This window comes from Globicephala melas, chromosome 10 (assembly GCF_963455315.2).
Source record: "Globicephala melas chromosome 10, mGloMel1.2, whole genome shotgun sequence".
Lineage (NCBI taxonomy): Eukaryota > Metazoa > Chordata > Mammalia > Artiodactyla > Delphinidae > Globicephala > Globicephala melas.
Genome location: NC_083323.1, coordinates 19,824,562 through 19,838,967, shown reverse-complemented (window position 1 = coordinate 19,838,967; position 14,406 = coordinate 19,824,562). Strand labels below are relative to the sequence as shown.

The 14,406-nt window shown below is 39.2% G+C and overlaps 1 protein-coding gene across 1 annotated transcript in view; it reads left to right on the top strand.

Moving 5' to 3' along the window:
• MYBPC1 (myosin binding protein C1) overlaps window positions 1–13,773 on the top strand; it is a 91,985-nt gene extending 78,212 nt beyond the window's left edge. The window contains exons 21-28 of the mRNA XM_060305687.1: window positions 1,315–1,510; window positions 4,394–4,533; window positions 6,051–6,210; window positions 7,101–7,237; window positions 8,885–9,071; window positions 10,931–10,989; window positions 12,457–12,499; window positions 13,655–13,773. Coding sequence (XP_060161670.1) covers window positions 1,315–1,510; window positions 4,394–4,533; window positions 6,051–6,210; window positions 7,101–7,237; window positions 8,885–9,071; window positions 10,931–10,989; window positions 12,457–12,462 — 885 coding nt within the window. The 3' untranslated portion in view covers window positions 12,463–12,499; window positions 13,655–13,773. The remainder of the gene's footprint in view (window positions 1–1,314; window positions 1,511–4,393; window positions 4,534–6,050; window positions 6,211–7,100; window positions 7,238–8,884; window positions 9,072–10,930; window positions 10,990–12,456; window positions 12,500–13,654) is intronic.
• The last annotated feature ends 633 nt before the right edge of the window (window positions 13,774–14,406 follow it).

Genomic DNA, 14,406 nt, shown 5'->3' with positions numbered 1-14,406 from the left:
ATCAACAAGTCACATTAGGAGCCCATGGGAAGGCTGTGCGTTTCCCAACGGAATTAATGCTTGGTTCCTGTCTGGGGTGAGCCTGGGTGCTCAGGAATCCTAGGAAGTTTCTTTGTAACGTAAACTAAAACTCATGTCCTTGGGCTTCCCTGGTGGCGCAGTGGTTGAGAGTCCGCCTGCTGAGGCAGAGGACACGGGTTCGTGCCCCGGTCCGGGAAGATCCCACATGCCGCGGAGCGGCTGGGCCCGTGAGCCATGGCCGCTGAGCCTGCGTGTCCGGAGCCTGTGCTCCGCAACGGGAGAGGCTGCAACAGTGAGAGGCCCGTGTACCGCAAAAAAAAAAAAAAAAAACTCATGTCCTTGAATGAGATTATAATTACTCAAAGTCTGCTCTTAAAGAATAGTTTCAGCTGCTAGAGAGAACAGAGAGAGAATTACAGATGAGTCTGAAATGAGCGACACAGTACAGTGGAACAATAATAATCATTAGCATGTAGATGATATTAATGAAACACCTCTGCAGTGTACAGAAGCTTTCTAAGAACTTCAGTTGTGATAACCACCCTGAAGAAAGGTATTCTCATTCCACTTTACAGATTGGGAAACTGAGGCAGAGAGTTTAAGTAACTTGCCCGAAGTCACACAGCTATTAAGTAGTGGAGTCAGGATCCAAATACAGATTCTAGGGTCCCAGGGCCCATGTTCTGAACCATTAGGCTGTGATGTGCAGGCTTTGGAGCTGAAGAGACCAGGCTAGAAGACCAGCTTCCAGCACTTAGCTGCAAGGCCTTGTGCAAGTCATTTAATACCTTTATCAAAAAAAGGGGGGGGGGCTTCCCTGGTGGCACAGTGGTTGAGAGTCCGCCTGCCGATGCAGGGTACACGGGTTCATGCCCCGGTCCGGGAGGATCCCACATGCCGCGGAGCGGCTGGGCCCGTGAGCCATGGCTGCTGAGCCTGTGCGTCCGGAGGCTGTGCTCCGCGGCGGGAGAGGCCACAGCAGTGAGAGGCCCGCGTACCAGTAAAAACAAACAAACAAAAAAAAAAATGAGGATAATGATACTTATCCTGATGTGAAGAGTAAGGGAAGTTATAAATATCATGTACCTAACATAGTACCTTGCTTGCAGAATGCAATCAATGGGCAGTAGTGAATATTACATTACTGCTATAACTGCCCACCACCAGGCCATTTTCCAAACTTGCCTAGGATGGGGTAAGCCACTGCCCATTTATTTAATGCTGAAAAGAAATGAGACAATCTGATCCCCTCCCGCCTCTACTTTTTCTGTCTTTTTTTTTTTTTCTTTTAAGGGAAAACCAAGACCAGAAGTAACTTGGAAGAAAGATGGGGCACCTATTGATAAGAATCAGATCAACATTCGCAACTCTGAGACCGATACAATCATATTTATCAGAAAAGCGGAGAGGAGCCATTCTGGGAAATATGATCTGCAGGTCAAAGTGGAAAAATACGTGGAAACTGCATCCATTGATATCCAGGTTGTTGGTAGGTTTGGAGGAGGGAACTAGAACATTCTATATGGAGACAAATTGTCCTTGTCAATAAGGCAAGAGTCAGAATTTCTTCTGTTAGGCTGGCTCTACAGAAAATTCCTCTTTTTAGAATTTAAAAAATTAAGAAGATTGGTTAGCATTTTAGAATAATTTTTCACTGACTAAAAGGACTAACCATGGGAGACTTAGGGCATATATAGAAAATTAATGTATATTACTTTCTAGTGAAAACTATCAGTACTGTTTTACAATCCAGTTCTCTCTTACTCTGTTTCTCAACTCTTCAATGATAAAACTATTTCCCATGTTGAATTCTTGCATTAAGAAAACATTATAGATTCTAGATATAGTTTAACACGTTTCTTACTACATTTAAAATTTGCTAATAGTAACGTTAATGGAGAATGAAGAATTTTTATTAAATGTAAGCAAGGTACACCTAAGCAGAGTTAAACAGTTAAAGACTGAATTGTGGTTGGTCGCACAGGGCTTAGATACTTACCTCTCCAAACAAGGTTAGTTCTTACTTGTTTGCACCGTTAGGGCAATAAAGGGAGGATCTCTTACAGTAGACCCTTCTCGCTTGAACTGTTCTATAATGTTTGCAATGTCAAGAAGTAAATTTAAGAGCAGAGTTAGGAGAAGCCTTGTCTCCAGTCAATTTTATGATTACAGTTTATCACATGTGCTAGAATTAGAGGCTCCCTAACCAAAGGAGCAGCTTCCTGTGGCAAGCCTTCCCTTAGGTGAAAGCTCATGTCCTTTAAACTAAGCAATCTTTTCGTGCTGACTAAACTGTCTTGATTTTTGTTAAGTTGAAAGGAGTGTTGAGGATGTTCTGTGTGCCCTTGGGTCTGGCCTGGCTCCATTTTATTTTATTTAATTAATTAATTTATTTTAAACATCTTTATTGGAGTATAATTGCTTTACAACGCTGTATTAGTTTCTGCTATATAACAAAGTGAATCAGCTATACATATACATATATCCCCATATCCCCTCCCTCTTGCATCTCCCTCCCACCCTCCCTATCCCACCCTTCTAGGTGGACACAAAGCACAGAGCTGATCACCCTGTGCTATGCGCTGGCTCTATTTTAATGGAAGCCCTTGTGGTTGGGTCTGGAAGAGCCTTGCCCTCTGAAACACAACAAAGGACTTTTTTCTTTTTCCTACTTTGCCATGTAGTTACTTTACCAGGTAGTTACGAGCGCCTGGCACGTCACTCACATGCTCAAAGTGTTCAATAAATAGTAACAATTAGTATCCTACTTATTTTATTAGTCCCAAGTTCATGTTTCTGCCATGACTGTAAAAATCTAGCCATTTACTGTTGGGGAGCAAGTGTTTGAAAAGCCAACGTGAACTTTGAAGACAAAGCAGACCTGGGGTGCAGGTGGGAAGTTGAACTGGGAGAAGACATCTGTCTGTAGGACAAGTTGGTGAAAACAGGAGATAGAAAACTGTGGTTGTAGAGACTCATTGTTGGTAATTGTAGAAAGGAAGTGAGGATTATCACTGTGGTTTCCCTCCACCCCCGGAGCCCATGAAGACTGCATGTTAAATGTTGCTTAAAAGAGAGAAAAACATGAGAAAGCACTCTGATATTTATTCTTTTCAATCTGACATTTCGAATAGAAATAATTATAGTTGCATTTTAATACCTGAAAAATATTTCAGGACAGAAAGGGTACTGCTTGCACTGCAAAGGATAACAGATGTGAAATTTCTCTGAAAAAATTAACTACTATGTAGATACGTAATATTATTGTCCTTCCTTGAACCTCTATGCGTGATTTTTTTTTTTAATCTTATATTTTTTAACATCTTTATTGGAGTATAATTGCTTTACAATGGTGTGTTAGGTTCTGCTGTATAACAAAGTGAATCAGCTATACGTATACATATATCCCCATATCCCCTCCCTCTTGCGTCTCCCTCCCCGTGATTTTTTTTTGAGGGGGCCTCCCAATGCAGATTTAGTTTTCTTTTTTATTAATTAATTTTTCTTGAAGTATAGTTGATTTACAATGTTGTGTTAGTTTCTGCTGTATAGCAGAGTGAATACATATACATATATCCACTCCTTTTTAGATTCTATTCCCATATAGGTCATTACAGAGTATTGGGTAGAGTTCCCTGTGCTACCCAGTAGGTTCTTATTAGTTATCTATTTTATATATACTAGTGTTATATTTCAGTCCCAACTTTCCAATTTATTCCTCCCCCCAAGTTTTCGTTTACTTGACTTTGGGCCTTTCTGAATGTTACTGCAATTTACTGGAAGGTCAGAGGTCACAGAAATTCATAGTGCAGAAAATAAAGTGAAGAAAGACTTTATTTCTTCACGAATGCATTCTACTTCCATAACATGGAAACACTGATAAATACAAATGAATCTTGGAGGGAGCGATGGCAGAGGAAATAAGTTTTCCTCACTCCCATTAAAGGTGCCTTTTGAGTGCAGCAGAGGACCTCTCTCACAGACTGTGGGCTTCGGGCCTCTCACCGAAAGCTGGAGCGACACAGCCCAGGTAGGCTCTGTGATTTCAAGTCTAGCATCAGCTTACCTTTCCCATTAGGCAGGGTAGCCTGTGACTCACTGCCAGTAGTCGGCCCCTGGAGGGATGGTTAATGATGTTTGAAGTTTCATTTACATTTGCCTTTCAAAATCCTTTTCTTTCCATGAAGATGAAAGTCAAGGGTTTCCAGATAAGATTAGTAGGAGTGCATCGTACTTCTCCGGAGAAGAAGAATGCAAAAGAAACATGGGTAGAAATACAGGAAGGAAAGAACATTTTAAAATATCCTCCTGTAACGAGGTCTAGGTTGGGGGGAAAGTGACCTCACAGTGATGCCATGAATTCATCCTACAGACCGTCCGGGTCCACCCCAAGTTGTGAAGATCGACGATGTCTGGGGAGAGAATGTTGCTCTATCATGGACACCACCAAAGGATGATGGGAATACTGCCATTACAGGGTACACGATCCAGAAGGCCGACAAGAAGAGCATGGTAAGGTCTGGCTTTCTCTGGTTCCGCAGCAGCAAAATAACATTTCATCAGAAGTAAAGGGGGAAGCATGAGGTCCTCTCTGGTGAGGAACTCATGAGGGACATGGAGAAGTGATGTGGCACAGTGGAAAGGGCAAAGCCTTGGGAGCCACGAAGAGTTGGACTTGCATTTCCACTTAAAACCACATACACATGGACAGTCACTTAACCTCTTTGATCTCCATTTCCCTCATCTGTAAAATAAGGACACTGATGTTTACCTCGCTTGTTTATCAAGAGGCTAAAACAGGGGCTGCCCTGGAGGTCCACTGGCTAAGACTCCATGCTTCCACTGCGGGGGGTGTGGGTTCGATCCCTGGGCAGGGAACTAAGATCCTGCATGTCGCGCAGTGAGGCCAAAACAATATAAAGCAACTGGCAGAATGCTCAGTAGAATTCAATAAAGTTATTCGTTCAACAGATATTTACTCACTGTGGATTCTGACTCAGATCTGCACCCATGCAACTTCTTCCTCCTTGTAAAATGAATGTTGGTAGCATGGACTGATGTCTTTAAAAAAAAAAAAATCCAGTTAGAAAAGAAAGATTCTAAAGGTAACAGCATATGCAAAGGTCCTGAGGAGGAGAAGCATTTAGAGGATTCAAGAAGCAACTCAGTTGGAGTATGAATTATTATTACCTATGTTAGATCACCAGATTTTAAATGTTAAAGTCTAGGTCTTTCTGAATCAGAATCCATCCACTACAACTACCAGAGCACAGGCTCCGGACGCGCAGGCTCAGCGGCCACGGCTCACGGGCCCAGCCGCTCCGCGGCATGTGGGATCCTCCCAGACCGGGGCACGAACCCGTGTCCCCTGCATCGGCAGGCGGACTCTCAACCACTGCGCCACCAGGGAAGCCCCAGCACAGTTTTTAACCTTGTTTGAACAAAGAACCTCAGATATGACAGAGATACATTCCTTCAAGGTTTCCAAAAGAGACAGTTCAGCACATACACAGCAAGTCATTATGACTTTGGTGCCCAAGGAAGGGAGCTTTATCACGGAAGGAGTACAAGCATTGATGTCCCAGGAAAGGAGGCATTTATCTGATCTTCAAAAGAGACCTTCTTCACTTCTGGACAGTGCATGCTTTTCTTTAAATGGTTAAAGCAGATGTACAATGTATGTTTATTAGGCCCCAAAACGGGCTGTTCTAGTTAGCATAAAGTTTAAGTTAAACCACATATAAGCCAGAATGACTTCTTCATACCTCAATATATGAAAATTTCTTCCATCCACATCTAGGGTAAATGAATCTAATGTGTAAATGAAGATTAAATGACGTAGTCAAGTGTAAATCAATTGTAAAGCGTTAAACAAATTAAATATACATTTCTGTTACCCTCAGTATAAAAAATTAGTGCTCTTTTTTCCTCTTAGTTAATGCAACATCCCTGTTATTTATTTGAATCAACAGGTGAAATAGCTGTGTATTTTTAAGTGATTTTCCTCAAATTCTTATTTTTGTTTTCAGGAGTGGTTCACTGTCATTGAGCATTATCACCGAACCAGTGCCACCATTACTGAACTGGTTATCGGAAATGAGTATTACTTCCGGGTGTTTGCTGAAAACATGTGCGGCCTCAGTGAGGATGCAACAATGACAAAAGAGAGTGCCCTGATTGCCAAGGATGGTGAGTTGGAAGCGGGCTGGACATCTGGGAACCTTGATTTTCAGTGATGAGACAGAGAAGACAGAAAGAAAAAGAGATATGGTGAAAGGGGATAAGAATATCATAAACACACATTTAAAATTATGGTAAGGAGATGCAGCCACAGGCCAGGGAATGCTGGCAGCCACCAGAAGCTGGAAGAGGCAAGGAACAGATTCCCTGCTCCAATCTCCAGGGTCAGCGTGGCCCTGCCAACACCTTGATTTTGTATCTCTGGCCTCAAGAACTGTGAAGGAATAAATTTCTGTTGTCGTAAGAAATAAAAAATAATAAATAATAAAATTATGGTAAGAACGTCCAACCAAAATGTTAATCTTACAAGTAAAATATTTTAAGGAAAATTATATTATGATTGCATTTTTTAACGTACAAGCTTTCATTCATGGCAACATCCTGGTAGTGGGTCTCTCAATGGCTAAGATCACAGGGGTAGGAAAAAGTCACCATTTACTTTTAGAGCTTGGGTTACTTTTATTCTTGGACACCTTCAAGGATGCTACACATGAGAGCCACTTTTCAATGAAAGGAGAAGTTGGATTCCACCCCTGTCATTTCATTTCCTCATAAACCGTGTCCTTCCTGCCCTTCCTCGTTACTTTCACATTAAAGCACATTGTTGAGCAAAACACCCAGACACTGAATTCTTCCCAATACTTATTTCAGTTCCAGATGACCCCTCTGGGTTTCTTTCCTGTGTGTGATGGGCTGTACATTGGTATCCTTCTGAATGAATGCCCTGTGGCCTTCACACATGTTTTTCTAAGCTCAGGGAAGTTTTCAACGTGAGTCAAGTATGCTAAGAATAATATATTCTCAGGCCAATTTGTATATCTCTAATGCGTGTTTTTAAGGTAAAATCTACAAAAATCCAGTGTATGAAGACTTCAATTTCACAGAGGCACCCATGTTTACTCAGCCATTGGTCAACACCTACGCCATAGCTGGTTACAATGCCACCCTGAACTGCAGTGTGAGAGGAAATCCTAAGGTACCATGTTTTGGGGTTTTTTTAATCACATTAATTAAATTTAAAAATTAATCCCAAACCCCCTCTTTTATATTCACTCTGTCATAATTATAAGTAGTAATATAAACTGAGCTTCCAACTGCTATTTGTGTCTTTTTCTGGGATACGGAGGGGGGTACGGGGTGGTGGTATTGGTGGATAATAAAGGACACTATTTAAATGTAGAAAAAATATTTATATTTCTTTACTAACTAAGGGATACTTTCTAAGGAAAAACCAAACCACTTATTTTTAAAAGAACGGAGAGATAAAGAGATGGAAGTAATATTGTGTCACCTGAAAAATTAGATGGTGATATTGATTTATCAAGCTTCCTGTAATAGTGTAAAGCAAATAATTGTACTATAGTGCAAGGCAGAATTCGAATGTACAGTGATAAGGGTACAGAGTACCAGGAAGGGAGAGATCGCATCTGACTGAAGAGATTTAGAAAGGATTTCAGGTTTCATGTTGCTGGCATTTGAAAAGAACAGCAAATGAATGAATGAATGTTGCCCATAGAGCTATCTATCCCTGGGTGGCACTGAGAGAAAGTGCCCTAGAATTTGGAAAAATTGCAAACAGTGATATTTTTCCTGCATATACCATGAGCAGAAATAGAGAAGTCATAGGGAGAAGACAGCCTGAGGGTGGGAGGAAGATGCTGAATTCATGTTTAATTGGAGGTGATGTTGGTACATTCAAGCGGGAACGACCAGGAGGCGAGGAGAGCATCGCCAGAGCTTGGGAGAAAGGCGAGGGCTGTGACTCTTGGTTTGGGTGACCCAAGCATGGGGACGCTGCATCCCACCCCTTGGAGCCAAGGCTCTAGAAAGGAATATCAAACGAAAGAGAGTAGTGAAGCAAAATGTCAAGGAGCAAGGTGTGAGCCTCAGGAAGTACTCCCATTTGAAAGGCGGAAGGAGGAAGAGGACGGTGTGAAGGACACTGAGAAGTGCTGTCTCTTGGGTCTGAGCAAGACAAAATCAATAAGAGGGAGAGTGTGGAGGGTGTGCATTTACAGAAGGGAGAAGAAGACAATATGAAAAAGAAATGGCAAGTCAGTGGTATCAACTGTAGTTCAGAAGTCAAGCAGAATGGAGTAGCCTTCCTGGGCGATTGATCTGGGATTATCCGTTTGGAGTAGATCCATCCATTGCCACCAGGTGATGAAAACAGATGTCAGAAGAGAGATTAAATGGTGAGGAGGCATAAGCAGCCCATAAAGAATTAGAAAAGCATATCAGGGAAAGGAAGTAGAGAAAACTGGCTAGTGATGGCGCCTTACAGGGATTCTTTGAAAAACACTGAGCAATATACACTCTCCAGGATGAGTTAACCTCATGGACCTGTAGATCAAATTTAAATGTAACTGAATCTTGGGGAAGATTGCCCCAGGGCTGTCCTCTGAACAAATCTGGCTGGCTTCTTCAGAACTGCCCCTTCGCTTTCTTGCCAAGCATTAAGTAGAATTTAATCTGAGAGAAACGGTTCTCAAGTTGACGTGGATTCTTCTTAGATGTAGTAGTTTCTTTCTAAGCCATGCTTTAAAATTCTGTCACTCGCTTTGATGGTCTATTATTAGGCTAAGTACAGATATGTTTTGCCCTAATTTGCTTCCATCTTCAGCCCAAAATTACCTGGATGAAAAACAAAGTTGCTATCGTGGATGACCCAAGATACAGGATGTTCAGCAACCAGGGGGTCTGTACTCTGGAGATTCGAAAGCCCAGCCCCTATGACGGAGGCACCTACAGCTGCAAAGCCGTCAATGACCTTGGGGCAATGGAGATCGAATGCAAACTGGAGGTGAAAGGTATGACATCCCAGATCTTGTGTAGACTGAACTGAAAGAAAATCATTTAATTATTGTGCTTACTGCCAAATCCCAATTACTTGCCAACATTTTCTGGGGGAGGGGAGGAAGGAGGGAGAAGGTTTGGGGAGAGAAGACATTTTTACATTCTGAACTCACTCTTATTTGTGATGGCTACTTGATTTTGTAAGTTGACTTACTTTCATCTCTTGCAATTCTTGTTAACTAAAGCACTATTAATTTCAATGAATTGTGGTATGTGCACAGCATGGTAACAATGAATCAAGTCAAAGGGGTATTACTTTGGTGATGTAGTCCATCTTAGATAAATAGAAGCCTCATGTAAAAACGCATCTAATGAAACTGCAGTTGAGGAATTTAACTATTTTTGTGAAACTTTCTATGTATATGTAAATTTACTAATTTAGTATTTAATATTACACATGTAGAATTCAGCATACACATATTATAACCCATTCCTTTAAAAATCTCACTAGAGAATTTCCATTTGTAGGTATGCATTTCATTTATACTAGTTTTCAGAAGTGTTGCAGGTAATGTAAACCAAGAAAACACATGAAGATTTATGTGGTAGAAAAGTCTCAGTGTAATTGTCCTCTTAATCAATTTTCATATTAATTGAGTATAATTTGTATCCTGAAGTTTTTTTCTTGACAATCAATACCTTTTGGGATACGATGAAAACTCTTACAGCTGTCAGAGTCACCGTTAGGAGATAAGGAGTGACATGATCCTAATGTCTTTTCTCTCATTCTTATTGCATTATTTTGCCATTTTGTGATAACCAAAGTCTTTACTTTTCCTACCTCTCTATAATGAAGAAATTATAATCTAAAAGTCAGATATAACTTTATAAATATCTATTTTAGAAAAAACGTAGTAAATGCCTAGGGTATTTATGTAAACAATAACAACAACAACAAAAGAGTTTTTTAGTCCTAAATCTAGTGTAAATATAGTAGAGAAACTTCTCGAAAAAATTTTTTCCTTCTGTAACTTTAAAAAACCAGTATTCTCTCTGTTATGATTTTTGTCCATCCTCAGATAATACAGGATAGTAGATTCACAATTGAAAGAAAGAAAATTTTTAAGTTTTTTCCCTCTTAAATGTAAAGCATATAATATTCTTAGAAAATTTCAAACTTTACTATTGAGATAGTGGATACAAATTTAAATGTTGTTCTTTTAGCTATTTATTAGCTTTTTTTTTTTTTTCGGCTGTGCCACGTGGCACGTGGGGTCCTAGTTCCCCGACCAGGGAGCGAACCCGGGCCCCCTGCACTGGAAGCATCAAGGCTTAACCATTGCACTGCCAGGGAAGTCCTATTTATTAGCTTTAAAGGCAGATTAAGGTCATAGTTGCAAACACATCTGGTTTCTAAACTCCTTATTAGTTCCACGGTATTGTTGGTACTTATGTTCCAACACCCAAAAAACAAGAACGCAAAAATCAAAAACCCAATACCACTTCTGCATGCTTTGAAAATACCTGAATGTTGCTAATGATATAAAATGATGGTTTCAAAATGGTTCAAAATCTGGGGTCCTCCATAAGTGAATAATGTTATGCATATAAATGCTATATGCTTTCTAGTAATTGTATAGTAATTGAATTTAATAACATAAATAATGTATTCTAGTATATAAATTCATAATAAGATATCAACTGTGATATATTAGTAAAAGCTTTTGGTCCTAAAAGTAAAGCCACCATTATTTATCATCAGATTGTTATCTGATAATAGGTGACTTGAATCAAGTTAAGCTGTGGAAAAAAAAAAAGTAAGACTGTCAACCGAGAATAAGTAAATACTGGTGCAAATATTCTAATTCTGCAGTGATATATCAAGGAGTAAATTCCCCTGGACAACCAGTCTTCCTGGCGGGCCAGCAACAGGTTTCATAAGTTCATATCCCACTGGATATTTCTTCTTTCCATTCCATTCCTCTTACATGAAATCGCACTTTGCATGTAAAGCTTGTCTTTCTCATTTGCTTTTAAATGTATTTCTTAGCAGCTCATGGCATACAGTGGTTATGCCATGAACAAGGAAGGCAAAATTATTCAAGGATATTAGGTAATATAGGAATAAGTGTTGTCAGAAAACTAAGGACCATACCACAGGTTCCCATAAATAAAGCCAGAAAGCCACATTTGAAGATGACCTCATTTTAGATATAAGGTTACCAAAATTTGGGAATCATTTGGCATTTCTTTAATATTTTCAAGTGTAGAGAGAGATGTTCTTCCTTTAAGATAGCTTCCAGCGTGGGTTCGTTAGATTCACGTTGAAGTTCAGAAAATTGAACATTTTTCCATTGCTAAGTTGTAGAAAAATTGTTCTGGGCATTTTTGATGGGGAGAGGACACAGATAAAAAGCTATTTGGACTGGTTGAATCCAATATCTGGAAACTTTCATATTTAAGATTTTCCAATGAAAAATTCTCTAGTAGAATGTCTGTAACCCATCTATCCGTTGAACATTTTGGATAATTTCGTGGGACCAAGATTATTTCATATATTCATGAATTTAAAAGGAAAGAATATTCTAGGCTCCATTACTAAATGTATTAAGCGATAAATGAGTCCTACAGTATATGTATGATTGATACCCTATTTGGAAGAGCAAATTAAGAGGTTCTCTGGGGCTAGGTGAACAACCTGATGTAAACTCTGATGACATAGACCCATGCCTGAGTTTACAATGTTTGCTCTCTGAATTTCTAGAGATAACATCAACTTTCGAAAGAGGAAAGAATTAGGACTCTTTCTTTAAAAGTTTTGTAGATTGCACGTATAGTCACTTTCTAGCCTGTTTTTTTAAGCCTTGCATTTAGTTAGATCAGTCATATATAGTCAGTTCAGAATACAATATTCTAGAATAGTCTAATTTCTATATCCACTTGATAATTTTGCCTTTTAGAATTTCAACATATATATATGTATACTAATGCTTTGTTGATTGTCCATGTTTTTCTGTTGTTGAAAAACACAATATATATATGTTGTAGGGGGGTTTCTTTAGCAAATGGTTTGGAAACTGTTACCATAATTATTCACTTTACAGTCGAATTGGCTTTGCCACCTGTTCAGGCAAAGTGGTTGTGCATATTAATAAATGTTTTACCTATTAATGATCCTTTTGAAGTGACTGGATCCCAGCCCTTCATTCCGTGCGCTTCTATTTTCCTGTACTTTTCACCTGACTAAGGATTAATGAAATCACCTCATCATAATCGTGACCATAATTTCATCCAAGTACTCAACTTTGGTTTTAGCATTTTATTAATGCTTACAACATGTCTCTCTCTCTCTCTCTCTCTCTCTCTCTCTCTCTCTCTCTCTCTCTCTCTTTTCCTTAGTTGTAGCACAGTAAGGATTTTTGAATGTATATTATCATCTAAGGTAAGCTTTCATATGGTTTTGGCATATGAAGCTTATGACTGTCATAAGCCATACCAAGCCTGTGGAGTATGGCATGATTTTCATTATGCAACCCAATGAAAATAGACTATTTAAACTCCCTAACGTTGTAGTTTTAATGTGTATTTCAGTATCTTGCCATTAACAGCTAGTACTTATTCATCACAACAATCTTCTGTTGACATGAAGCAAGTTGTTGAATGCAGTAGAGCATGAATTAAAGCATTTAATGTAGATGAAAATGAGTGATACCCAAGCATTCTGAGCTCTTTGCATCAAGGAATGGACATGTACATAAGTGGCATCATTTCTACCAATATGTGACTTTTTTTAAAAAAAAAGGAGAATGACTCTCCCAAATTGCATTAAAGAAGTTTTAAGAATGTTCAAATGGCATGCTGTTTTTGTCTGGATGTGAATTTATTAGCAAATAGTAAAACACTTCTCTAAAGGACCATTTTTATGGTTTTGTGGGTTCTCTCGTGAAGGGTACTTTTATTTTTTAAATATAATTCAGAACCATGGAGGGTAAGTATGAAATATTAGTAGGTGTTTCTCTTACCTTCAGAAGGCATTGGACAGGTTTTACTATTTTTAACAAAATATTTCCAGTTTTTGCACTTTTGACAGTGTATGAATAGCCAAAGTTAAAGGAGTAGTTCCTTTTTTCTTCTCCCATGTGCTTGAATGGGAACTCTTCGTGCTTAATTGAAAGGAACATTAACAAACTGGAAACAGTTCTTCCCACTGATTTGTAACATGATTTGCATTTATTCTGCCATTCATTCAGAACACTTAAATCATCTATAGAGGAACCTCGAAAAGAGCAATCAAAACCTCGAAAAGAGCAATAAACACTCTCCAACTAGTGAGGAATTTGAGAACGAATAATAGTAGGGAACAAAAAACTGCTGTGGGTCTGCAGGGAACTTGCTTTTCCTTCTAGATGCCAAATGTTTTAGATTCTAAAGGTGCTAAACCCAGGAGAAGCTTTCCAAGTAGGGACTGAGTGAATCTTTGTAACTAACTGGAACATAATTAGTCACGTTTCCAGGCAGCTAGTCAAGAAGTCTTGTTTCAGGGATTTTTCACGTGTAGACGGTTTTGACTTTGCCTTTTCCTTCTCGTCCTTTCTAGGTGGTCTTTCCTTCTGCAGGCTCCTCTTGCAAGGTGTGCCTCCTAGCATAATTGATTCATACTTGCGAGAATTGCACTCAAGCAATCCTGAGGAATACTAAGGGCCTGGGCACTGCCGCTCTGCTCACCACTGCTTTGAAATCGGGTTGCAATGAGAAAGCATTTTCTGTTTTGCTCCCAGGCTCCCGAGTGTGGTTGTTTTCTTTCCTCCTGATGTTGAAAAAAAAAAAAAAGATGTTTGCACAGATTGCTTAATTAAAAATTGCAAACAAAATCTCATTTGAAGTTAGCATTTTGGTCATTGTTGTCTGTGCTTGGTCACTGTACGTTCCAAAAAAAGCAAGCTATAGAATAAGCAAAAGCATTTATTTTAATTTAAAATAGTAGGCTCTAAATGCTTTGTTTTCCCCTAGAGTAAAAAAATGGTACAATACACCGTAATAGAATCTTAAAAACACATCTTTCTTTTGATCTAAGAGATTTTTCTAAGCAAAGAAGAGTTGTTTATTTCATACAACCCTACTTAACACCAGGGGATCTGTGCCCTTTTCCCCATTTAAAGTCATTACAAGACTTTTTAAAGTCTTTCAGACAAGTTTTCTCAACAGAAGGGAAAATGTACTCAATCAATGGTACAATAAATCTGAAGTGTTTATGATGAAATGACACAGTATTCGTTTATGTGTTTCGGGTTTGCATGATCAGCCAGAAAGGATCTTGGGAGCCAAGATGCTACCAAACTCAGGCCTGAC